The sequence below is a fragment of the Gopherus flavomarginatus genome, chromosome 3 (assembly GCF_025201925.1).
Source record: "Gopherus flavomarginatus isolate rGopFla2 chromosome 3, rGopFla2.mat.asm, whole genome shotgun sequence".
NCBI classification, from domain to species: domain Eukaryota; kingdom Metazoa; phylum Chordata; order Testudines; family Testudinidae; genus Gopherus; species Gopherus flavomarginatus.
Genome location: NC_066619.1, coordinates 225,605,884 through 225,632,098, shown reverse-complemented (window position 1 = coordinate 225,632,098; position 26,215 = coordinate 225,605,884). Strand labels below are relative to the sequence as shown.

The window sequence follows — 26,215 nt, the reverse complement described above, 5'->3', positions numbered from 1 at the left end:
AGCATTCTGGGTAGTCCAGTTTTGTTTGGAAGCAACATTTTACTATGTATGAATTTTTCAATTGCTTTACTTTGCGGTATTTAGGCTGTCAAGATTTGAAGCCTGTCTTTTTAGCCAGGTTCTTTAAATATTAACCTGATCCTGTATAAGTAATGTAAAATGTAATATTTTCATATTTCATGGTATCTTTGCCTTAATAAAAAGTTTCAGAACAGATACTGATATACATAATTCTTCTAGTAAGGGAACTTTCTTCCATTATAGTAATAATATGCAGAAATAGTCTAATTTTCATACAGTATGAAGAGGAGAAGGTCCAGTCATGCTGTGAAGGCCCTTCAGCTGCAGACTGGAACTGTCATCCACTTGTTAATGAATTTGTTAGTGCAGACTCACTACAACTCCATCAGATTGCTGATATTGCTAGTGATTCTTTATTAGAAATTGAGAAAGTTATGCATACTAGAGAATGGGCAGTTTGATATTCTCAAGGACCATCAGAACAGTTACCAGTATCCTCTTTCATTTATTAACCCTGTCTAAGCAGGATATATTAGTAACTGGCTTTGGTAGATCTTCGCATGAATATATACAGCTATATTAAAGAATCATCTTTAGCAGTAACTAAAAAATCTTTGTTGACATCATTTGATTTTCTTTGTATGTTTACTATGTCTTTATTTAAGGCTGAAGAAAAAATTATAATTTCAGTATGCTCTTCCCTTGCTTTATTTATTCCTAGCTGCACCAGCAAAATATTTTTCTGAGAGTTCTTTGAAGCAGAAATTGGAAAGTCTAAGAAAGAAATCTTTAAGCATTTTAATACCCTTCTTCTCCGACTAATTGAGGGAGGAATATTGAACCTGCAATTCTGCATAAGACCAGTTCACAGAAAACTTTTTAAATTAAGTAGGGTATATTTTATTTAATTATAAAATGTAAACATAAATGTGACCAAAATTTACCAAAATTGAAGAGAAAATAAGATGCTGAAAGATGGTGTGAGGTAATATTATCTAAGGACTGCTGTGGTAAATTAGAGAATCCCTAAATATGCGGCCCACTGCATTGTTGGATTACATTCTTTTTTATCAGGCTTTTAAATTGATTTTGAAAGTATTAAAATACAAACAACTTGAATACATTTAAAATAATAAAGCAATTGAATTATTTAACAAATTAGAAATGTTTTATGTTATTGTAAGGTTCATCTTTGCTCAGACATAAAATAAATGAGCCATTGAAGTGTCAAGAAACTATACAAATCAGTGAAAATACTTAAAACTAAATTGATTTCTTAATTATGTGCATTCATACCGTTCATATAAGTTTGCGAACAACTAATTTGCATGAGTTATGCAGAAGATAGTACATTGGCTGGCTGTTGCTAAGTTACCAGGCTCCCTATTTATGCCCAGTTAGAAGTTTCTAGAGCAGACGAAACAGCATGTACACATGTAATTCAGAAATTGCAAATAAAGGTTATATTTTGAAACAACAGCAATTTCTTATCAGAATTAAGAAATCTAGTAGGTGTTTTACCTGGGTAATCCAGCTTTATTGATGATAAACCTTAAACTGCCTAGTATTCAAGTTCAAATATTTTCTGCATGGCTATCGCTCCTTATTCTTCAGAAAAAATATCAAATAATGCTTCCTATTCAAAGTATATATACGACATAAGTAAAAAAAGGGAAAGCCTAGCGTTTTTTTGCCTGGTTATGCTATCAAGACATTATTTAAGTCAGCGTGTATGTCATTTTTAAAAGCTCACATTGCCCACCACAGATCTTCAGCATTTTAGGAGTTAGACTGTGCCTCTTTTGGCACTCTGCCCTGTTTATACAGTAGACAAGCTGACATTTTACTTTAGCAAAAGGAATCTCATTCCATTCCTTCCTTAGCAGAAGATTGCTTCAAGGAGTTCACAGGACTGAGGTTTTGGTCTTTTCAACTGACATTTTAACTGCTGAATAGTTTCTTGTCTCCATGACAGGACATTACAGCTTAAGTGCTTAGGGGCAATCGTTTTGCCTAGTTTAAAGATCCAGTAAGATCATGTGGTGGGTCTTTTTATGTGGCTGGACAAATAATATGCAGTTTTGTTGACATTACTCTTGGATGTTGTTTTAGCAAAACTGCAGACAAAGGGCTCAATTGTACCTTATAAGGAATGCCTCACATTGGGAGGTGTGGGGAGTTGCACCACCCCAGATTGAGGGCATGAAATAATTTCACTTTTGGGAATTCTGTAAGTTAAATGGTTTCAGACTCCCTTCCAAAGGTGGAACTCCTTCTGGCATACAACACTGTGGCTCTCCATGGCTGTGGCTCAGCACAGCCCTTTCTCTTACTCACCCTTGGTGCAGTCAGGCATATTCTAGTCTAACGAATCTTCTAGAAGATTTATAAATTTTCAAAGGCTCAGAAGCATGGAATTGGCTATAACTTTACAGTAGTACTCATTTTACATTTTTACACACTGTAAAGAACAGAATATACTGGACTAAAATGTGTTATCTCCGTGTGTTAGAAATATAGATAAATACATTAAATGAAACATTTTGCCTTCTGTCCATCTACCTTGCTTTCCTTTACCATGTCTGACAGTGAGTATGAGGCTCTAAAAGACACATAACACATAGAATCACATGTGCCAAGTCTCCTGATTTGTTTCTGTCCCTACTTAAGGGGGAAACAGTTGTGATGTTTCTCCTTGAAACTTTGAGACTGCTCAAGAGCAGACAGACACGGCCTCTCCTCCTTTTCCAGATGGTTTTCACTTCTTGACCCTACTGGTGCTGCTATCTTCTTAGTAACTTTACAGCTCAGTGAGACACACAGAATGAAAAGGTGTTAAATGGGCATTAGTTAGTAACTTTCTCCTACCTAGCCAGTCTTTGGCCTTGGCTACACTGGCGCTTTACAGTGCTGCAACTTTCTCGCCAGGGTTGTGAAAAAAACACCCCCTTGAGCGCTGCAAGATACAGTGCTGTAAAGCACCAGTGTAAACAGTGCCGCAGCGCTGGGAGCATGGCTCCCAGCGCTGCAAGCTAATCCCCATGAGGAGGTGGAGTACATGCAGCGCTGGGAGAGCTCTCTCCCAGCGCTGGTGCTGCGACCACACTCGCACTTCAAAGCGCTGTGGCAGCGCTTTGAAGTTTCGAGTGTAGTCATACCCTTTGTCAGTGGCAGCAGCAACCTTAAGGTTGGGGCCAGGGAGAGATCATGCTTTAGGAGGAGCTCATAAACTGCAGAGAGAGATGCAGAGAGAGTTCAGGAAAGGGGGAATGGGACAGGAAGAGACAAAAGTGGGAATTTTGTGAAGAGGAAGAGAGAGACAGAAATACATCTTGCCAAGACAGAGGAGGAACCGGCCAGCAAACATTCCCATCTAATCTGGTAGTGGTAGGGGCCACACTTCTTCCAAACTGCACCAGAAAGGCAAAAACAGAAGCTAGAATTCCAAATTATTTGGATCAGAGAGATGAGACTGTGTGCGTGTATGTACTTGTGTTCAGGTGCAGGGGATGAATTCATAGGAAAATTCAAATCATACTAGGATATTTAATGAAACCATATAAAATGGGATTATACCATCATTGTTTGTGTATAAATTTGCAATGAAACATCATTATTGTAACATCATTACATCATGTATTAAGGTGACATCATTATGTAATATAAAAGGCAAAGGATGCAAATGTTGGAGGATCTCTTTCCCCCCCCTCGACCTTTGTTATTGTAGAAAAGTGGAGTTTTAAGAACAGCCTGAAAATTATATCTGTTTTGAAGCCCTTATAATGAATAGAGAAATTTTGATAGCCTTGTTCATGCTTCACAGAAGTCTCACGAGTATCATTCAAGGAGCATGGTACTAATGAGCATAATATAAGTATCAGAATCCGTCTTTATGTGATTCATATACTTTAAAACAACAGAACAAACACCAAAAAGAGAACAAACCAGAAATTTGACCAGAATAGCCACACAGTCTTCTGGTGGTAGTGAGCCTTCAGGCTGATTTGAACCTATTTTTCAAATATTGTCAGCTGTGCATACATTCACATAGCAGGGAGGGACTGGATGAGAGAGTGAATTTCAATAAACATTAAGTTAAACCTTCTCTGGATATTTTTTCCTTTTGCTACTTGAAAATGGGTAGTATACAGCTTAAATACATTTTTGTACTTTTATGCCTCACTAATGAGTTAAAAGATTGGAGAAGATAGGATACTGTTTTGCTGTCAGTGCAGACTGGTGGCAGTAGGGAAAACATGACTCTTGGTTTGTAATAGATTTAATTTATTTAATTTTTAATACTTCATTTGGACTGTCTATTGAAGGTCATATCTGATCAAAATATATGTTCATGCAGTTTTCAAAATAGTACTGCTGTTACTTCACATAGCAGTAACAGGCTTTAAAAGTGGCTGAGGAAGGTTTTGATTTACCAAGCTTATTAGAACTTAGTTTAATTAAGTTTGTAATCAGATTTCAAGCATCATGTTCCAGGCCAGGGATTTTTCTTTATTTGTTTCAAATGTCATTCCCAGGGCAAGCTCTGCTAAACTGCATTTTCATGCTTTGCTGAGAAATGATTGCAGGTTTTGATTTCCATTACAGAGTCATTAATATTGTTAATGAGAGTTTTCATGGATAAGCACACTTAAGGAGGATCATCCCTGGGAATTGGGAGTATTATAGTTTGAGCATTTGTTAATTGGTGTATATAAGACTGCCTACCTTTCATTAGATTTATACATTTATTCTTACTTTACTAGTGACTTTGGTCATAGTGGTTCAGGCTATTTAACTTAAATTAGATATACTATTAAGACCCTGGAAATTTACATTTTTGTCAGCAGTTCTTTTTTGTTGAGAATGAGACGTACTACATTTTAAATAAATCCATTTTGGCTTTTGTAACCTAGATCAGCCATGATATTCTCCAAATTGTGAAGTGGATAAAACATGGCACATGTGGCTGAAGGAAAAAGAGGGTTGTACCTCTCAACCTGCAATCCTGTTTCCTCAAATATTGTGCTCTTGGGGCAATTTATTCTTCCAGACTGATCCTGTCTCATTTAATTCATTTAGGATCGTCTGCTCTTACTGAGTACCTCTTACTGAAGTCATTAGCTCCAGTGGGAGGAAGATCGTGCCCTAAATTTGCAACTGTGTGTAAATGAGGAAAGAACTTGGCCCCATGCTCAACTCTAATTGGAGAACACTAGTGAATTTTTTTTAACTCTAGGTTAGTAACTTTTTTTCCCAAAAGGAAATATCAGTGCTGATATCCCTTTACAGATTACAGTCTGAGATAAGAGTCATTGCATAATTATGTTTTCTTCTCACTGGTCTAGGAGTAAAACCTTGATTTTGTCCTGATCTCTTGAAAGGCTGAAGAACTTCTACATCTAGCCTAGTGAAAAAGAGTTTTGGAGCTGTAGATTTCACCATCCCCCAACAGATCTAGATTTGATGGACAAGAAGTCTTTAGCAGATACAGAAACTCTAAAGAAACTTTTAATGGTGATTTTCCTTCTTTGGCGAATGCAGTTAGGTGTAAGGGGCAAGATAGGGAAGGGAGCATAATATTGGAAAAGGGCAAGATTATCAGGTTGCCTAGGCAAGAATTCACTGATAAAATTTCCTTTCTATGAAAGGAAAGTGACAAAAAGTAGTAGTGCCTATCCATAAAATGTTTAAAATGTAGGGGAGGCCATTCAAAAACCTTCCCTTAAAAACTGCCTAACAACACTGAAAAATATTAGTGATGCTTATAAAGGGCCAGATTCTAGTTTACATTAAAACTGCTTTATACCACTCTGGCAGTGTAAAAAGACCTTTCAGTAGGTGTCAGTGTAACGTAGTGCCACTTTTTAAGACCTCTTTACACTGCCAGAATGATATAAAAGGACCTTAATGTAAATGAGAGTCTCGCACAGTGTGTACATTTTGATATTCTACCTTTCCTCTTCATTCTAATAACATACATTTTGAAATACTGGTTTTACTGTCAGTGTGATATAAAAAATTGTCCTTCAGCATCTTCATCTTTTGTCATGAGAGCAGGTCAGTTGGAGGTGTGTTAAAAAATCAGAAATATATATCCCAAACTCTGTGTGGTGGGGAATGTTTTATATTTATGTGAATTAAGCACTTGTTAAAGTGATGGGCTTGCAGCATGAATTAGAGACAAGTGTAGCGCAATCAGGAATTGAAATTTACATTTGTCTAAGTCCAGCACTTTCTGTTTGTTCTAGGACCCATGCCAAAAAGCAATGGCAGATGGAGGGATAAATGTAGCTTTCATGTATCTTAAGATTTGATACCTTGTAAACCACCAGAGCTAGAAACAAATATATTTTTTTCATACAGCTGAAGAGATGGAAACTCTACCCACAACTATCCCAAAGGGCATTTATTTACTTCCCTTGGCTGGTCACAGGGTACCAGAAATCACGCCTTTCTGATTCTTTCTTTCTTAGTATTTGAAGTCAAACATCATTTTTGTGACTGCTCTCTTGAAAACCACTGGAGCTCTAATCCAATGATTTACTCTGTCTGAAAGCTTAGAATGCTGGCTTTCAAACGGCATAAAGCATTAGTCTAGCTAGCATAAAGCATTAGTCTGCTCTAACTCTGTGTGAGATGGGCTACTAGAATAATATAGTAAAGATTTACAAAGAGGAATAGTTGGCAGACCAGCACTAGACCTTTAAGGACCAATACACTTTTGGGAGCATTGGTCCTGGACCAGTGATAGGGAAGAAAATATTGTTATCTTTTTGAAAAGCATCTTCATCCTGGTTTAGCTGATTTGTTCCAAACCTGTAACTTCATGAGCAGAGATTGCAAATTGTGTTGAATTTTGTGTGTTTTTGTGTGGCTCAATGTCCCTTTAGATTTAAGGTGGTCCTATTAGTTTCATTTTTTATTGATGATTTAAAATGTTTAAGGTCAGGTCTGAAGGAGAGGGGCTGGTAAGAGATTGTAAAGTGTGGTTTTGTGTGTAGTTTCTGATACAGACCGGACTGTGATTTTTAAACTATTGAATGTGTTTTCGGTTGTATATTTCTATAGGGGGAGCCCTGGCTTGTCACAGCCAGAATTCCTCTGGGGGAGTGCACATTGGATTAGTAACTCTGCCCCATTTTGAAAGATGAACTCCTCAGAGCTGGCCTGGTATGAAGGGGGAAAGCTGAGTCATGCCCACACACTCACCCCTCCATATCCTTTCAAAAGTTTAGCTCTACTAACCAGGAGTAGTAGGTCTGGCCCCAAAATAAATTGTGGCTGACCTGTGTACAAAGGGTGAGGGAAAGCTGCTAGGCCTCATTTCTTCCAGCCCCATTTTGCATGTACCATATACTGAAGTGGCTTTTTGTACCTTCATTTTTAATATTGTCTGACTAACTTAATTCTTAGAATGCATGTATGTCCATTTTTAAAAAGGTGTCTATCTTCTCTAATATGCCCATCACTGATATCTGTTCTAAAGTGTAGGGAGGTGGAAAAGTTTGTATTTCTGCTGTATTTTGTTTGCAAATTTGTGGAATCTCACATCAGGTAATGTTTTATTTTTAACATTAAGTTCAGGTCCCAGTACAGATATCAGTGTTGTTGTTTCCTCAACTGGTCCATAGAATGAACCTCTTTCACACTTGTTTAATCTGATTCAAACTTTTAAACAGCAGTCCTATTGAAGAAATATTTGTTCAACAGTTTGGGATTTGTTCCAACATGAAAAAATGGAAGAATGATTCATTTCACTCTCACTGTCAGCTTAGGTAGTTTAGGTTTCCGGATCCTAATCACTAATGCAGACTTACAGTGCAGGTGACCCTCGAGCAAGTTAAAATTGGAAGAATTCTGAAAGCCAACGCTATCCTGTTGGGTAGACATCTGTTCTAGATGAGTTCTTCACTGGTTAATTAATCAGTAGCTCTGTAGGTTTGTCATTGTAAATTTTCACAAAAATCATAGCTTTGTCATAGTGAAGAGTTTGTGGAAATCATCTGATGGACCCAGACCGAATTTGAAATAAAACTAAAAATAAATGTACCAACATTTTCAAGAGTGTCATGTTTCTAGTTGTTACCCTGATAATCCTTTTATATCAGAGTTGCCAGGTGTCTGATTTTTGACTGGAACATCTGGTTGAAAAGGGACCCTGGCAACTCTGGTCAGCACTGCTGACCAGGCCATTAAAACTCTGGTTGGCGGTACTGCCGGCACAGCAAGGCTGGCAGGCTCCCTGCCTGGCTCAACGTGGCTCCCAGCAGGCTCTTAGGTGGAGGAGTGGCCATGGAGTCTCCGTGCGCTGCCCCTGCGCCAAGTGCCGACTCGGCAGCTCCCATTGGCTGGGAACTGTGGCCAGTGAGAGCTGTGGGGGCGGTGCCTGTGGCCGGAGGCAGCACGCAGAACTCCATGGCTGTCCCTTTGCCTAGCAGTTGGAGGAACGTGTCGCTGCTTCCAGAGAGCTGCCTGAGATAAATGCCATCCAGAGCCTGTGCCCCAACCCCCTCCTGCAGCCCAACCCACTGCCTAAGTCCTGTGAAAATGAGTAAGTGAGGATGGGGGAGAGTGAGTGACAGAGGGAGGGAGATGGAGTAAGTGGGGGTGGGGCCTTGGACAAGGGGGGTGCTTCAGGGAAGGGGTGGGGCAACGATGTTCGGTTTACTGCCGTTAGAAAGTTGGCAACCTATTTTGTATGGTTCCCTTTTGAATCTAGGTTTCTTTTGTTTTTGTGCATTAACATTTTTCTTTAAATAGTTGATTTAAAGTTTTCAGGTGTTGGGGAGAGAGATGTCAAGGGAGCAAGACTTCAAGACACTGTCTGTAGCTAGGAGTCACCATAACTAAGGAGAAGTGGTGGCATTTGTAAAAGGGGGTGGGTAAGTGCCTTCAGGAGGTCCGTCTTAAAGTTAAAGCCTACCCTTCTGAGAGCTTCAAAAATACACATGGCCATTTTAAAATTAATCTGCCATTTTATTTTGACATAGCTGGTGTTAAGAAAGCAGGGGGGAAGGGGGGACATATTATGGTGATAGTTGCTCAACCCAATAAATAAGCATGCCATTGCATTCTACACAAGCTACAAGTGACAGAGAAGACCTGCTAAAAGCCCTGCTAGGAGGGAATTAATGTAATCTAGTCTTATGGTTAGTAGGGCATGTAGCTTTTGCGAAGTTGCCGCAGGATAAATAAGGGCACAGCCTGTGCCGATTGTACAACTGAAGCTCTTGCATGCCACATTCAACACATGGGGTTTCTATGGAAATGCTGTGGTTAAAAGTGAAGTTAGAATTCTTAATCTGGTTCATTAACTCTCAAGTAAGTCGTCTTAATAAGTAAAAAGACAAAAAAAGTATACCAGGAGTAAATAATAGAAATTGATCCTGGAAATTTGCGGGGGACAGACAGATGCACTTAAAAAGAATTTGTTTATGTTCTCTGTGATATTTAGAAATTATGATTGCAGGATGAAGCCCACAGCTAACGGGCAACTTCTTAACAGAGATATAGTGATTGCATATGATGATTATTTGTGTTTTTTGAAAGAAAATTCTAGGTAAACAAAGTACAAATACAAAGTTGAAAAGTGGAAAATATAAAAGGCAACTTATTTTAAAGCAATACCATATCTTTTCAGTACTTTGCTGGTGTTAGTGGATTCCTCTGCAAAAAAAGTAACTAAATATCCACTATTATCTGTTTTGTTTTCAAGACCATCCTATACAGAATATTAATTTCTGTTTTAATATACAGCACTCTCATTTGCCCTTCTCTTTGCCCCAGCCCTACCGCTTTCTACATTTTACACAACTAGTTTCCAGAGTGACATCTGGTGGTGATTCTAAAATATTGAATACTATGTTTTGAAATTATATGCATTTCTGCTTTAACAGTAAAAGGTTACTTGAATATTCTTTCTTGTATTAGACGCTATCTTTTCCAGAAATAACTCTATCATTTTGGATTCGGGGTTTTTCTCATCAGACTCTCATGCAATTTCCTATAAGGACAAAGACATAATTAAGAGTTTGAGAAACTGTTAATCGTATTATCTTCTTCATGGGCCAAATTATGTTCTCTGATATGTTCATACTACTCCTAATGGGACCTCAGTGGCAGTTGTGTTTGGACCATAATTTGTCCTCAGATACACGATCTGAAGATATACGTTTGACAATGTTTAAACCTCTTAGAGTAGCATTCTTTGTTTTAGGGAGGGGCAATATGCGTCCCCCCACCTACGAAAAGCAAACGTTGATTATGTTTAATGAAGGAAGGGGGATTACAGTGCATCTGAAGGAAGGGAAATACAGCAGTACTATTTTTACAAACATCATGCTTCAGAAGGTACACCTATAAATGTGTATTTACCTAGATCCCATTTTACTGACAGCATGCATGAGCAGAACAGATAGGCACAGGATAGGAGAAAATACTATATGCACATCATGTAATTGTGTCCACAATCCCAAACCTAGCTGGAATGTCACTGTTTTGGCTCACTTGGACTCCAATCACAATTAGGTCTTTATGCATTACTGTAACATAAACAATAATGATGATTAATAATGACCGACCTTCACAATGCCCCTTTATGATTATCACATACTGTTGCTTTTTTTGGTCCCTCTCTTTGTAGCTATTAAGGTATTTTTATGTCAGGTCCTCTTTGGATCTAGCTAGAAAATAATATCTGGGATAAGACTGTCTGGATAATGTAAGGAAGATTGGCTCATTCTGTAGCGGCTACTTTGTTTCTTTAGAAATAGTGAATTTTATTTCTTTTTAGGGGTACACAATGATTTGCTAAAGTAACAGCAAACATTGTAGCTGAGGCCTTGGCTACGCTGGCGCTTTACAGCGCTGCAACTTTCTCGCTCAGGGGTTTGAAAAAACACCCCCCTGAGCGCAGCAAGTTACAGCGCTGTAAAGCGCCAGTGTAAACAGTGCCCCAGCACTGGGAACGCGGCTCCCAGCGCTGTAAATTAATCCGCAAGGGGAGATGGAGTACCTGCAGCGCTGGGAGAGCTGTCTCCCAGCACTGGCGCCGCGACCACACTCGCACTTCAAAGAGCTTCTGCGGCAGCGCTTTGGAGTTTCGAGTGTAGCCAGGCCCCATGGCTGAGCAGGGCAACATTAACCACTCTAAATTTTCAGATTTCTCAGAAAGGTTGTGTATGTGGATTCAAGTATTTATACACATTAAGAAACATTCATTTACCTAATTCACACAGACACATAGCTACATATGAGTGTATATGCCATCAAATTTAAATAGGTTCTCACTAATTTAAATGGTGGTAAATAGTTCAAACCCTGGTACTAAATCAGTTAGATAATTTAATACAGTGTTAAATTCTCATTGTCAAGAGTGATGAATTAAGAGGGTAAATCAAGTCCCAAAGACTGCAGATAACTCATAATATCTTCTGGGCAGAAATATTTCAGGAATGATGTTAAATAATCAGATAATTCTCAAGGGAGGTTAAAAAAGAAAATAGATTTATAAATATTGAAACAATAAAGTATAAAAATTCAGACCCTTTTAACATTTTTTCCCCCACTTACTCTTTTTTCCCTCCTGTTGAACAGGTGTAATAGAGACGGCCGATCTGCTGGACCGTGAGACTACCTCACATTACTGGTTAACTGTTTATGCAACAGACCAGGGTGTTGTGCCTCTATCTTCTTTCATTGAAATCTACATAGAAGTTGGGGATGTTAATGATAATGCTCCGCAGACAACAGAACCTGTTTATTACCCAGAAGTCTTGGAAAATTCACCTAAGGATGTATCTGTCATTCAGATTGAGGCATTTGATCCTGATTCCAGCTCTAGTGAAAAGTTGACCTACAAGATTACAAGTGGAAACCCACAGGGATTCTTTTCAATAAACCCCAAAACTGGTATGTATATATGATAGTTTTATGTGACATGTGTATCAAGTAATTTATTATCCTGTGTAAATGCAGTGGAATTGACATAATTAATTATTTTTTACCTATTGAGTAGCTCTTTGATTATAATGTTGTAGTCATACTTTGACATCACACAGTTACAGAGAAAACCAGATATTTCAGTGATTTTTAAACTTGTTGGGCATACTATCACCCTCATGTAATTTTCTTTCAAGATGTTGTGTTTATTTTTCCACTTGAGGTTTATGTTGATAGGCAAATAGCATAGTAGTCCCACTGAAATCAATATGGACAACAGTACTTGTGTAACTGTTCACCTGTGTAAAGAGTTTATAAACTAGCACAACATTTTGAAAATGGTAAACTGGAGAATGTGTTTTTATTCTCAAAATATACCAGTTACAATTCTGTTGCAGTGTTATGCCTAACATTTGGGGGAAACCTAGAAATATTGCAATTTCTAATAAAGAAGCATAAATAGAAGAAAGGAGCGATGCTGAAGTTAGAAGTACTGAAAAGTGCGTAAGAATGGAGAGATGGGGACCTAAATACTGTTGTCAGTTTTAACTGAAACAGAACAATGAATTTAAAACAAAGTAAATGTTACTTAAAACAATGTAAAGGTTACCAAATTAATATCTGCCTATGGATGACTGTAGAAAACATTCAAAATATGTGTGCTGTTTTTTTAATTAGGTACGGGAAGTGGTGCTAATGCTGAGACTTGTCAATGATTCTCAATTTAAGCATATATCATTGCTTAGGGCATTTTATGTGGGAGGTATGTGCAGCTGCTATATTACAGTGGGAGTCCCAGGAAGCACTTCTGACTGAGTCAACTAGAAATGCCTCCTGGGTATCCAGGGAGGTATATACTACAGCTGTGCTTTGTCTTCACCCACATCCTGCCACCCTCTCTGGCCAGGTTAGTATTGCTAGTACAAGCAGTGGTTTCACGCTCCAATTACACAAAGTCAGGGGAACAATAGAAGTAATTCTGCATTTCCCTCTCCCACCCTACCTCCCACTGCCCTTGCCCATTCACACAGAGGCTCGTCCAGGGTTTAGTCCAGGGATCGGCAACCTTTCAGAAGTGGTATGCCAAGTCTTCATTTATTCACTCTAATTTAAGGTTTCGTGCGCCAGAAATACATTTTAACGTTTTAGAAGGTCTCTTTCTATAAGTCTACAATATATAACTAAACTATTGTTGTGTGTAAAGTAAATAAGGTTTTTAAAATGTTTAAGCAGCTTCATTTAAAATTAAATTAAAATGCAGAGGCCTCCGGACTGGAGGCCAGGGCCAGCTCCAGGCACCAGCATTCCAAGCAGGTGCTTGGGGCAGCAATCTGCAAGGGGCGGCAGTCCGTGTGTTTTTGCCCCCAAGCAGCATGCCAAATTGCCATTGTGGATGGCGGGGGAGTCCATGTGCTGTTAGGGTGGCAAGCACATTTCCGCGGTGGCGTGGCAGCTTCTATGTTCAGCTGCCTGTGGCAGTAATTCGGCAGCTTCTGTCTTCCGGCTGAAGACAGAAGCTGCCGCTGAATTGCCGCGGCCATGGAAACGCGCGTGCTGCCCTAACGGCACATGGACTGCCCCCGCCGTCTGCAGTGGCAGTTCGGCACAATGCTTGGGGCAGCAAAAACAGTAGAGCCGGCCCTGCCGGTGGCCAGGACCTGAGCAGTGTGAGTGCCACTGAAAATCAGCTCGCATGCCGCCTTCAGCACCCATGCCATAGGTTCCCTACCCCTGGTCTAGTAAGAGGGGATTCAGAGGACCAAAGCTTAAAGTTAAAATCCTATTTCTAAATCTAAATAATATAATTGGGAAGTGGTGATTACAGACTAACGTAGCTATCCTGTAACTTTGCTACTAGCCTTTCACAGATGGATGACATCTGACACGAAGTACAACAGTATAAAAAAGCATAAATAAATTAAACTAAATGCCCTAACCAAAAATTTCTGTGCCTTTTGTTGCTTATTTCTTGTTTCCATTTCTTTATCTCATTTTTCTCTCTATCCATGTCTGACCTATTATTTCCATCACTAAAACACATTCTCTCCTCTCACTCTGTCTACTCTTTTCTCTTGTTTTGGTTCCCCTTCTCTGTTGTCTCTGTAAAGCAACATTTCCTTTGTTCACATTTTCTATTTCTTGCTTGTCTATTCTTAGTTGTCCACCTCCTTGCTTTCTTTTATGTCCCATTCTCTCTTCTCCTTCTTTTGTCTCTACATTCCTCATCAATGTCTCCCCTCCCTCTATATTATTACTTAGCATACTACAAATTTTAACTTAATTATTACACTCAAAAATCCAGGGAGGTTGGCAAATACGTATTATTGTCCCTATTTTACAGATAGGAAAACTAAGGTAAGGGGAGGTTAAGTGACTTGTCCAAGTCTTCAGAGAGCATTGGGTGAAAGCTAGTGAATTCCTCATTTTCAGTCCCATGCCCACAAAGGGCCTTAGGCTCAATGCCTGGCTGTTCGGCTTTAAAATTTTGAGCTGCACCAGATACCCAGTCAGTGATCAAGATGCATTTGGATTGAAGTTATGAGGGCCATTATCTTCCAAGTATCCATTCTGTCTCTTGTAAATCAAATACACTAGACTGATTAGGCCCTGTTTAGGGCTAAGTTTTTTCAAATGGTTTAGAATGTGAAGAAGTTTCAAAATCTCTTTAAAAGACATTAGATATTGTGTTAACTACAGAATAAAAAGTACAGCATGCAATTTACATTATTCTATAATAGTAAAGTCATAACTAATTAAAATAGGACTGAACTGAGCAGTACATCTGAGTACAAGCGATCTCATTATGAGTGAGATGGTAACCTGCTCCACTTACTTGCCTGCATAGTGGATATAAGAGAATTTAAGTTCCTTCCTTATAAGGGCTACTGAACCAAGAGTTACTGCACAGGGGAAAAGCGGCCTCCATGGTGCAACGATGCTCCCTCCCACCCGGATAGACAGAGATGGAGAGCGGACAGAGACTCAACTCTGCCTCCACCATACCATCCAACAGCTGAGCAGGCACAGAAGGGGAAGTGAACAGTGCCAGATAAGGGGCTGGTGCAGATGACTTTCTTCCTTTGGGGAAAGGAGGAAACAAGCATGAATCTATGATTCTTTGTGTCACAGTTCAGCCCCTGATCTGCTCTTGGGGCTGCACAGCCATGTGAGGCCCTGTAGATAGCATCTTGTGAAAACTCTGTGGTCAAACCCTATGCTAATAAACCAGGCATAAATGATCAAATTATTAGTAATGGCATATTCTTTAGAGCCATCTTGTTATGATTCTTAAAGTGTATGGTGAGTCCTGGAAATACGCTTGAAATGGTTTTAGATTGTCTCCTACTCTTTGAGGTATGGAATGTCTTTTTATTGTGTTTGTACAGCACATAACACAGCGGGGTCCTGCTCCATGACTGGTGCTGCTGCAGTATAAATAATAATAACCTAGATGTAACCTGTGCTAACACAGGGGTTCTCTGTCCTCTGCTTGTGGCTAATCCATGTATAGAGCTTTATGAGTCTCTTACAGCCTTTACATTAAGGGACCTTGTTCTTAGGCTATGTCTACACTACAGATGAGTCCAAATATAAATAGCACTGTAACCATGGTATGGCAGCGGAGTCACAACTCAAGTACATACCAACCCACCTGAAACTGGTGGGTATGTGGCATGGCTCGAGCATGCTGCTTCTGCTGCTCCCTGTGCTTCCATAGCTACACAGTTATTTATACTTGTGCTAGTTCATTGATAGCTAGCATTCAAATGTGTGTATATACATGAGCAGAGGAATCACACCCCTCGCTCGTAATGCAGACATAGCCTTAGCATCTTGCAGGAGAGACTTATGTTTTTTTAGATCCGAAGATCTTGGTCAGTCCTCACAGATGGTCACCTATCTAGGAGTGTCATGCTGCATAGACCTTCAAGTGCGAATAAATCTGTTTTTATTAGTATTGGTGAACTGATCTGCTTTCAGCAAGTGGTACCTGTAGAAGTGGTATCTCCCATGTGCCTAAGGAAGTCCAGGTCCCAGATATCCTCTCCTTCAGTAAACAGTAGCCCTTGAAAGCAATTTTTCTGATTATGTTAATTAGTTATAAACTTGACTGTGCATTTTAAAAACTTTTTACTAACATTTCCTTATTTTGTAAAGAGAAATGCTGTGCAATAGCCCTCTTTGAAATGAGAAAGCATATCACATTTCCTCTTTATATGCAACAGTTTCTTAACTTATTTACTTCAAGCACATTTGTGCTTTGATGAGATTAATGAATTATCATGTTTTTGGATCTTGGAGTTCACTTTTAATGAAGAAAGCTGCTGCACAAAAGAGCTCGCCAACAAGAATGAGACTAGTATCATAGTTATAGTCATTTAGCAACTGACAATCAAAGCAGAGATTAATTGCAAAACTTTCCTGACTTAGACTGTAGCCAAATATTCAATCCATGATAACTATTCTATGGGTTTGATCATTGAATCCATCAGTATGAAAGGATGACTTTCCCTGTTCACTAGCACGTGTAGAGCCCTTCACTGTTCCTTCATTCTTCTTTGCAGAAATGGATTAAGGCTAAATATGGCTCAGATTAACTAACATTGTGGGACTCCAGATCTACTCAGAGATTTTGAAAGGAGGTTGAAATAATAACATTTAATAGCCTTTCAGAGTACATGGCTCAGGCCAGTAGATCAGTTTGATCCTACCATGCTCAGAAATGGAAGCCAGAGTGAAGAGATTGTACTTGGTCCTTATAGCATCTTATATGTATATATTACTTTTTATTCTGATGGTTGTTCAGTAGTGTGTGTCCAAATTTACCTACCATTAAAATGTAGCCACTTCTGGGTGGAACACAGCAGATGTTTAGCAGAAATAATTGATTACCTAAAAATCTGGATTCCTCTGACTCCGGTCCACCTCTGTAGACTCATGTTCAGCTCTTTTATTTTCCCCTGATATATCTGATAGAGAACATTTTACCCATTTTCCCTACCCATTAAGTGTAGTCCAATTTTCTGATTCTTAGCATTGGAAGCATCTTATAGCAAGGATTTGTAGCTTAGTCACACAATATGAATTAGTTACTAGCTTTTATATATGGAAATGAGAAGTTTTTCTGTTACTTTGAGAATGGTGAGCCAAAGTCACAAAGATCCAGTTTTTCAAATAAGAAATTGCTGGATTCATTTTGGCAAACACAACTGACTAACTGAATTTGACTCTGAGTCTTTTTCCATTGCTTTATTAGCAAATTACAACAACTGGGAGATTTCATATATTGTTATGGTCTTGTCATAGTGCTGGCCCTTTAAGGAAGTCAGATACCTAGCCTACCTAGGCCAAGCTCCACTGAAGAGAATGAGCCAACCTGTGTCTGCCTGAGGATAGTTAACTGCCCAAGTAGCTAGAAGGCAGTTAATTAATTAAAAAGCACATGGACCTAATAAAAAGTTTAGGAGAGTTCAGCTGAATAAGAAGAAAGGAAACTCCAGAGGAGGGGAGTTCCTGGGGAATCTGAACTAGGCAAAAGCTCTCCAGATAGGGAGAGACTCTTAACAACTAGGAGAGAGACTACAAAGCTGTCCAGCATGAGGCTTTACAGCAGAAGGAGCTGCTGCTGTAACCTAGAGATATTTTATTTTGGAACTTGAAAGTTTTATGCGGGTTCTGAGGTAAAAGCCTTTAAACCCTTGTACAAGTGCTCCTTTCAGCAAGCTTTTACTGCTGTAGAGTGGCTTCTCCTCGACTGAGATGTTTCTGTGACCTCAGGGTTACCTTATTAAGGGGAGAAACTGAGGCTGGCCACAGCAGAGCCACACCTAGTCAGAAGGGGTGCTTGAGAGGCAATGAGGCGCCTTTTGGAGGTACAAATTGCTATATAGGAGACAAATGTATAAAAAAAACTCCACAAAATTATATAGCACTAACCTTTTACAAATGCCAGTTAACAAAGAGGCTATTTAAACACAAGTATAGTGCTAAGGTTGAGTAGAGGAAAGATGGACTTTTTCCAGTGGTGCATTTCAATTTAGGAAGAAAGTCTAAAGCAAGATGAGTTTTGACCTTTCCTCATATCCATTCCTTCACCAACATACTGGGACCCCCCTGGAACAATACATTTACTTGAGATTCAGTATGTGTATTTGAGATGCTATAGTAGTACTTGTTTTAGTGCTGGGTGCAATAGATTCTCTAGTCGTAAACCTCCTGTTTGTCTTTAGATAGCTAAATAAAAGTACAGAACTGGTGAGAGTCAGAAGATCTGACTTCCTGTTTGACTTGAAGTTTGACAAGTCACTTAATCTTCATTTTACAGAGGAGTTATATTTATCTGTTCTCCAGGGGTTTGGTGAGTGTATTCATGAATTATTTTGTAAAGCACTGTATATTTTTGTTTATGATTTTATTTTACGTAATGCAATTACTTTAAAATATATATTTCCTTAAGGTAAAATCTTGTGGCAGGAAGCTGTTTTTCTATTATTACTTCCTGTAATTTTGTACTGTGTATATTATTTTTTGTTAGCCTGAAAACTCCACTGAAAGGAAAAGGCTGAGCTTTAACTGACTAAGTAATAGTGGCTCAGCAGGTAAAACACTTTAATTGAAGTGGTAAAAAGGAGTTTTGTTAATTACCTCTGGACTAGAGCCATTAAGTTGTTGTCCACAAACAAAGGGGGTTAATTGATTCTCGGCAGGGCAGCCTCTGAATATGTTTCATATGAATGTGTTAGTTCTGCTCTACTGTGGTATAAACCAGGCTCTTTTTTAGTTAAAGAATTCAAGCTGTATTATAACTCAGGATACGTCTAAACTACAAGTGCAACAACGGCACAGTTGCTGTGCTCCAGCAACACTACTGTAGTGCTTGTATTATAGACACTTGCTACGGTGCCGGAAGGGGCTTTTCAGTCACTTATAGCTGAGTGTCTATCTAGTTGTGTCTGCATTGGGGCATAGGTCTTCTTAACTATGTGTCTCTGGGTGTGAACTTTTGCACCCCTAAGTGTGGTAGCTGGGTTGACCTATGTTTTAGGTGTAGACCAGCCTTAGGAGTGAGACATGAAAGGATGATGTTTTGAGTTGTCTGGAAAAGAAGCCTGTGCTGCCTGCTGTTGCTTGGAGGACATGCATTGGGAGGGTGGGAATAGCCCTACTAGTCAATGTTATGACAGAGAGCCACAGTGCAAATGGGGCACCAGTTACCTTGGTAGCTGATTTCCACCAAGTATACCATTAAGCATGAGGTTAGGATCTTGTTCAGCTACCAGAGAGGTGAAAAGGTTCCATGCACTCTCTTCCCCAGTCGAGATTCTCCCATCTATTCAGGCAGGAATTTGTCCATTAGACTGTAGAATAAAATGAATTTTTGCTAGATTGATATGTCTAGTTTTTTTCCCCAGAGGACTTTTGCCTCATTCAATGCACAGGACAGACTGTATTTTGAATGAATTGAGCATATACAATGAATGACTCACTATCTGTAGGAATCTCTGCCACATTTTGTTGCAGAAGTCAGGTAGCGTTAGAGAATGACAGGCAGAGAAAGGATGGTCTCCTGTGCAAGGAAGTTGAATGCCACCCTGGGGAATTGGATTCTGCCTCTGCCACAGAGTTCCTATGTGATCCTAGTCAAGTCACTTAAACCCAAATTATCACAGGTAGTCGTTAATTGTGTGTTCCTTGTTTTCTGGGTGCCCAATATGAGACCACTGGGATCAGAAGTGCAACTGAAGCCAATTAGATCTGTGCTTTGTGAACATATAAAATGTTATGAAAATGCTAAGAGCGCTGAAAATCAGATAGTAGGTATTGTAACAGGGTCAGGCCAGATGTCTATAGGAGAGTGATCAAAGGCAGATATGTTAGCCCCAGGTTAAGTAGGTCCCCTTTCCCTGGGTAAGGTAACAGGGAAGGTTCCAGAACAATCAGGAGCTTTCTGGAAACAGTTAAAGCAGACAGGCTGATTAGAACACCTGCAGCCAATCAAGAAGCTGCTAGAATCAATTAAGGCAGGCTAATCAGGGCACCTGGGTTTAAAAAGGAGCTCACTTCAGTTTGTAGTGCATGTGTGAGGAGCTGGGAGCAAGAGGTACAAGGAGCTAAGAGTGAGAGGGTGTGCTGCTGCAGGACTGAGGAGTAGAAGCGTTATCAGACACCAAGAGGAAGGTCCTGTGGTGAAGATAAAGAAGGTGTTTGGAGGAGGCCATGGGAAGTGGCCCAGGGAGTTGTAGCTGTCATGCAGCTGTTCCAGGAGGCACTCTAAACAGCTGCAATCCACAGGGCCCTGGGCTGGAACCCGGAGTAGAGGGTCGGTCCAGGTTCCCCCCAAACCTCCCAACTCCTGATCAGACACAGGAGGAGTTGACCTGGACTGTGGGTTCCACCAGAGAGGAAGATCTCTGAGGTGAGTAAATCCGCGAATAAGCGCAGGACCCACCAAGGTAGAGGAGGAACTTTGTCACAGTATCTTAATCTCGGCAGCCAAAATTAGTGGACGCTTTTTTGACAATTTTTGCTTTAATCTCTGTGCACCTCAGTTCTTCAGCTATAAAGTGGGAATAAAACCACCTAAACTCATTGGGTGTCATGAAGATAAAATGCATTTGTATCTATGAAATACTCTGTTACTAGGATGAGAACACCATAGCCGTGCCCATGAAGAAACAAATAATTTTGTATTCAGTACAGGGTTTGAATGGTAGGTTGCAAATACAGCTGGGAGCTACACGTTGAATGTGGAGGATAAAAGGAAATATTGAATAGCTATCTATTCAGTGAGCATAATCCATCCTGTCCACTGAGTCAGGGGGCTGGAGAAGAACTACTATGTTATCATGTAATTAAAGACCACAGGGTGGACTGATTTAAATCACCAACCAAGAAATCTTGATTTAAACAATTTATTTTAATCCTGTTTCACATGGGTACTTTTAGCTAGTTGATGTAATCATCTCACGCCTACTTTTTGTTCATAGATTGGAAGAGAAAAACAAACTTTTTCTGCTTTTTGAACTCCCAATTGGTTTCTTAACTTTGAGTGAACTAGTCATTGAACTATTTGAATATACTTTAGATGAAGAAAGCAGAAGGAGTTAGTGCTGTCAAAAGCTGACTTAGCACTTCAAACTGGTTCCAGATGCTCAGCCAATGACTTAAAGAAAGTCAAATAACTGAATTGGTTGAAGACTTTGGCAGCAAACATGTATCATGTAATATATTTTTGTGTGTTTAAAAAAATATATATATTAATAGATTGTAGTAATTTTAGGCCTTAATGCAGGTTGTAATAATTTCAAATGTACTTTATATAGTTTTTAAAATCTGTATTTACTTTTTATTAAAATATACAATTTTAAAAACCTGCTTTATTTATTTGTTAAAATCATCTATTTTTTAATCCTCTCTGAAAGACTGTATCATAACATGTACACATAAAGGGAGTGAATTAAGGTTGCCTGGGCAGTGTTAATCCTGGTATTTCCTAATTTGTGAATGCTTGAGTTTGCAACCTTAGTGTTCTTTTAAAATAACTTTTCTGATGTAAGACTGATAGTTTTGCTGCACTTTTTTGTTTTGTTTTGTTTTTGAATGTTAATTTTTTTAAAAAAAATAGGCTGATAGGAATTTCGCTAGTGTGTGGCAGCTTCTGTAGTTCAAAGGCATTTTTTTTTTTAGAAAATGCCACCTTTATTTTTATAGGTAAAGTCTCACCATATAATGCAGATTTAATTTTAAAAGTTTAGCCTCAGACAATGAGATTAAAATTTTGGTCATGCTTACTTAGTATAAGGATCCTGCTGTCAATTGACTAGTCTTTGCTAATCTGTAGAGCATTGTGAAGTCATAAAAAGCTAATAGTCAGCCGGTATAATAGCAGATCATCCAGGTCACATGCTCATATCAGTTTACAACTGTTCCTAACCTTCAAAGCAATGTCAGTTTGCTGTGGCTGATCCAGAGACTGAGCAAAGTGTAATAGGAAATGGCTACAGCTGCAAACAACTTCCAAGGGTTTCCTATATCACTGGAGAACTACTTAGTGAGGAAACGAAGGCTTTGTGGCTACATTGGGGTATATACTACTTTTTAATGAAAGATATCTCCATTGTTTAACATTGTGGTTCTTCATCCTGGTTGAGCTAACATTTTCAAAACTAGAATCAAACATCTTTTGTTGACTCATATGCTAAATCTGCTGAAAAACCAAAATTGCATTTAGCTGCGATTTTTAACTGTTCAAATTGTGCCGATTTATTCCTTATCCATTTCTGCCACAAATCTTGGAGTGAATATAGTAATTATATGATTAACTGTTGCTTATTTGACATATACTGGAGAGAGAGAGAAATGAAGATGTGCTATCTTCAGGCCAAATGTTGGTCTTATTGAAATTAATAGGCTGCAAAACTGCCATTTCAATCAATAGAGATTGCACATACAGACTGTGGTCAATATATCTACATTTGAAGACAGAATTTAATTTAGCACAAGACTACTGTTCTTTATAAAAGTACTATCAAGAGTTTGAAGGTATGTGACTAGACTATTGACAGATTTATTTCAGACATCCTCTGCAGTCTTTTAAATATTTTTTTTTCTTTTTAAATATAGTTCCATTATATTCTTTTTAGGAACGAGATGGGGTATGAAGCAAGAAAAATAAAGAAAATGAAAGAACACCATTACCTCAGAATTGCTGTCTCTTTAAATTGTAGCAGGATAGGCCATCTTGTGGCCTGGCTTGAATAGCACTGCAGAGGCATAAGGAAAAATAATATCCCCTTCCCATACTATTGTGCAACCACTCCACATCCCTGCTGCAGGCATGGTACTATGTGCTTGGTACTCTGCTTGTGTGAAGGGGGGTTGGGTGCCATCACAGATGAGTTGAGCTAGAATGGGGAAACAATAGTAATTGTAGCACATTGGAAAGGTAGAAAGCACGTTGCAACCTCTGGAATCAAGGAGAGTATTGTGCCTTTCTGAAGTATGGTTCTTTCTCTGATGGATGCTAAGTACTGCTCCTTGCACAGAGCTGATTTTTGTAACTGCAATGTATAGACCTGGATGGAAAATGGAAAGCCCTTCCCATGAAAAATTTTGTGCTTTCGAAAAACATTTTGCCCCAAAATGGTACAAAAGGTCAAAACCAATATTTTTTTTTTGTGGGACGGTTTTTCAATAAAAATTGCATTTCGTTCTGTTTTGGATCTTTACAAGTAAAGTTGACAAGAGCCTTCCAGCCTACCTGCTGGAGAGTCAGAGAGCGCACAGTTCCAGCACTGGAGAGGCAGAGTACCCAGGATGATCCTCCAGGAGCTTGGGGGCAGATGGAGTGCCTGGGCTCTCTGCCACTCCAGCCTCAGAGTTTGGGGCTGAGCACTCAGCTTGGCAGAGCTACACCAAACCTTTTTGGCAGTTTCACTGATGAAAAGTGAAATTGACAAAAGTCCTCTTGCAAGGTACCATCCATTTGATTTTTCTGGACAGAAAATTGAAATTTTTAGATAAAACTGAAATTTTCTCAAGAAAAATTTTGGTTGTGCAAAAAGGGCATTTTTCCCCTTTTGTCAGAAAATCACTTTAACTAGCTTTAAGAATGTATCTGTGTTTAATATTACAAAATTTGTTCCTATTCAGAAACGGTTAGGTAACCAGGTAACTAGCTCCAGCTTGGCTGTCTGTTTAGTTTTTATTTCATGGAAATCTAAAGACAAACCTGGCAAGAAAGAATGTCGAGGACTTTTTAGCATTAGCTGCAGAAGACTTCACAGTTGAATCACATCTCTGTCCCACTTGTTCCATTTAAGTTAGTTTTTCTATCCCCTATCTCCCCCTGAATGGGTAGTAGAGGGAGATAGAGAAGAGGAGGAAGCAGCTGGGCCTGCTGAGGAGGAGGACACTTCCCTTCTTTCTGACCAGGAGACTGAGACTGGGTGAGTGGTGTGGGGGAGGTATTTTCCCTTTAGTGAATTTACCAGGATTGGGTTGGCAGCACCTACCCATGAAATTTGCAAAAGGACCGAGTTTCCTCATGACTTGCTGAGGGTATTTCATTAATCACCTTTCTTCCTTGGGGCCAGGGAAGGAATTTCTCTCTCACTGCCAGATTGGCTAAAATGAGGTGAGGATTTTTCTCCTTCCCCATTGCAGGTTTGGCAGCCAGTGAAATGCTATTGGTGAGTTAAGTTATAACCTCACAATTTAGTAAGTGAAACTTGTGACAGCTATTCAGTGCAAGTTCTTGTTATGGAAGGGATACATTTATCAGACAAAAAGGATCTGAGAAGGATTTGAAGGAAAGCATCCCTTAGGGAGCTAAGAAGAGGGAGTTTTGAGGCATCTGTGTCTGGTACAGTGGAGAGCCCACCCTCCTCTTGCAAGGGGACAGTCACGGGGTTCTAGCTATAGTGTGGTTGGAGCCAGGTAGAGGATTATATGTAAATGGTTAAGGAAATGATAACCTGCACTGTACAACTTATTGCCAGGTATTCCCAGATATTTTTGGTGAATAAAGTTACAGCCTAATTAAATCTCATCCATTGCCTCTAGTCTTCTGGCATGGCTGGCCAGGTCTTCTTGTTGAAATATTTCTACACTCAAACATTGTCTGGCATTGTTCTGTGTCCTCCTCTCTCCCTACTAGCAGCATAGAGCACTATCTTAAGATGGTGTATATTCTAGGGCTCTGTTGTTGGGAAATCCCTCAAAGAAACTTTCAGCTTCTAGAATGGGTTGAAATTCCACCACTGAAATAGAAGAAGAGGTGTAAATTTGCTCATAAAAAGGAAGAAGCGGGTCTGGAGGAGAGGGGGAAGCTTCAAGTTCCATTTTCAAATATGGGCAGTGTGTTAGACGAAGCAAGGATAAGTTTGACGAAAAAAGTTGGGGTTCTTTGTGTTTTAATTCTTAATCTTGAATTTGCTTTAATTTATTGTTTTAATAATATGCATGTGGAATGAATAACCTGGAATGAATAGCCTGCAGCGATGCACGCCACAAATCACATAAAGAAATCTTAAAATAATCTATAAAGCTGTCAGGAGGAGTATTCCTGATATCATTTTGAACTTCTTCTTCCTCTGGGTTTCGGTCAGTGCGCGTATGTCCAACATAAACCATTTTGAATATCAAAGGATAAAAAGACAGGACGAGAATCTCATCTCAGAGAGTTGCTATACTTTCAGGTTAACTTGTCTTTCATTTTGAGAAGATTTAGATGTGTAGTCAGAGAAAATTTCAAGAAAATCAGTGTTAAACTCATGGTAGCCCAGCAAAAAACAAACAAACAAATAAAACCCAATACCAAAATGTTTGGAATTTCATATTTTCCTTTCAAAGACAAGAATTCTTTTTGCTGAAAAAAAAATTTAATTATGAAGCTGGCTGGTTTAATAATATATTTTTACGTCTCTTTTTATTACTTTGGGAAACCAGCCATTATTTACTGTTTCAGTTTTGTGAGAAATGTATCATGTCTAGGCACAGTCCCTTCCAAATCTACTGTTTCAATATGCATATTTTGAATCTTTGGAAAACTCTCCACTTTTCTCTTGGTAGTAGAGAGGGAGCTATGTATATTATAACTTTTCTTTGTGTGAAGCCATCAATCAGTTCTCAAAGTTGCAGCTTTCCTATACTACTGGAGACCTGATTCTCAACTGGAACTGAGTACACCGGTTGTTAAAGATTATAAATGAAAGCCTTTTTTTACCACTGAAAAGCTTTCAGTGGAAGCAGTGAATTTAAAGTTTAGTATCCTGAAGAAATCCCTGTAAGTCAGATAAATAGAGAACAAAACAATTAAAACAGGTAAAAATAGCAAAACAATCAAACAAAAATCTAATCATTTAGCTCAGAAAGTTGTATTCCCCTGTGTCAGATGTAGTTTAAACAGAACGGAAAGGACCATGTTTTTGTTGCCTAAGCAGAATGCAATCAAACTAGCTTAGATTGTCATCGTTTGTTTTGAGATTTTTCTTTAAAGTGGATAACATTTCTTAATCATTTTTTTTAAATAGCTTCTCAAATCAAACTGAATTTTGTAATTTGCTGCTTCATCTTCTCTAAAATTAATACTTACCATGTAATGTGTTTTTATTTTCCTCTGCTTGTGTTATAAGGCATACTGTGGTAACACTGAATGTGATGGGGGGGCTGCAACTGAATTATCAGCTGCATCTGTATTCTTTGTGATTTCCAATATAATAGAGTTTATTTTGGCCTTGTTTAGGCCAGGGGC

At 39.0% G+C, this 26,215-nt stretch overlaps 2 protein-coding genes across 9 annotated transcripts in view; one reads left to right on the top strand and one right to left on the bottom strand.

Annotated features, from left to right (window-relative positions):
• LOC127048294 (uncharacterized) overlaps positions 1-26,215 on the bottom strand; it is a 991,921-nt gene that overhangs the window by 252,687 nt on the left and 713,019 nt on the right. The window lies entirely within an intron of this gene.
• Positions 1-26,215, top strand: part of FAT1 (FAT atypical cadherin 1) — a 176,229-nt gene that overhangs the window by 53,926 nt on the left and 96,088 nt on the right. For all 8 annotated transcript variants that reach the window (XR_007773554.1, XM_050947217.1, XM_050947218.1 and 5 more), the window contains exon 3: positions 11,617-11,931. Coding sequence is in view for 7 of the 8 variants with exons in the window: in XM_050947217.1 (XP_050803174.1) it covers positions 11,617-11,931 (315 nt within the window). In the remaining variant the exon portion in view is untranslated. The remainder of the gene's footprint in view (positions 1-11,616; positions 11,932-26,215) is intronic.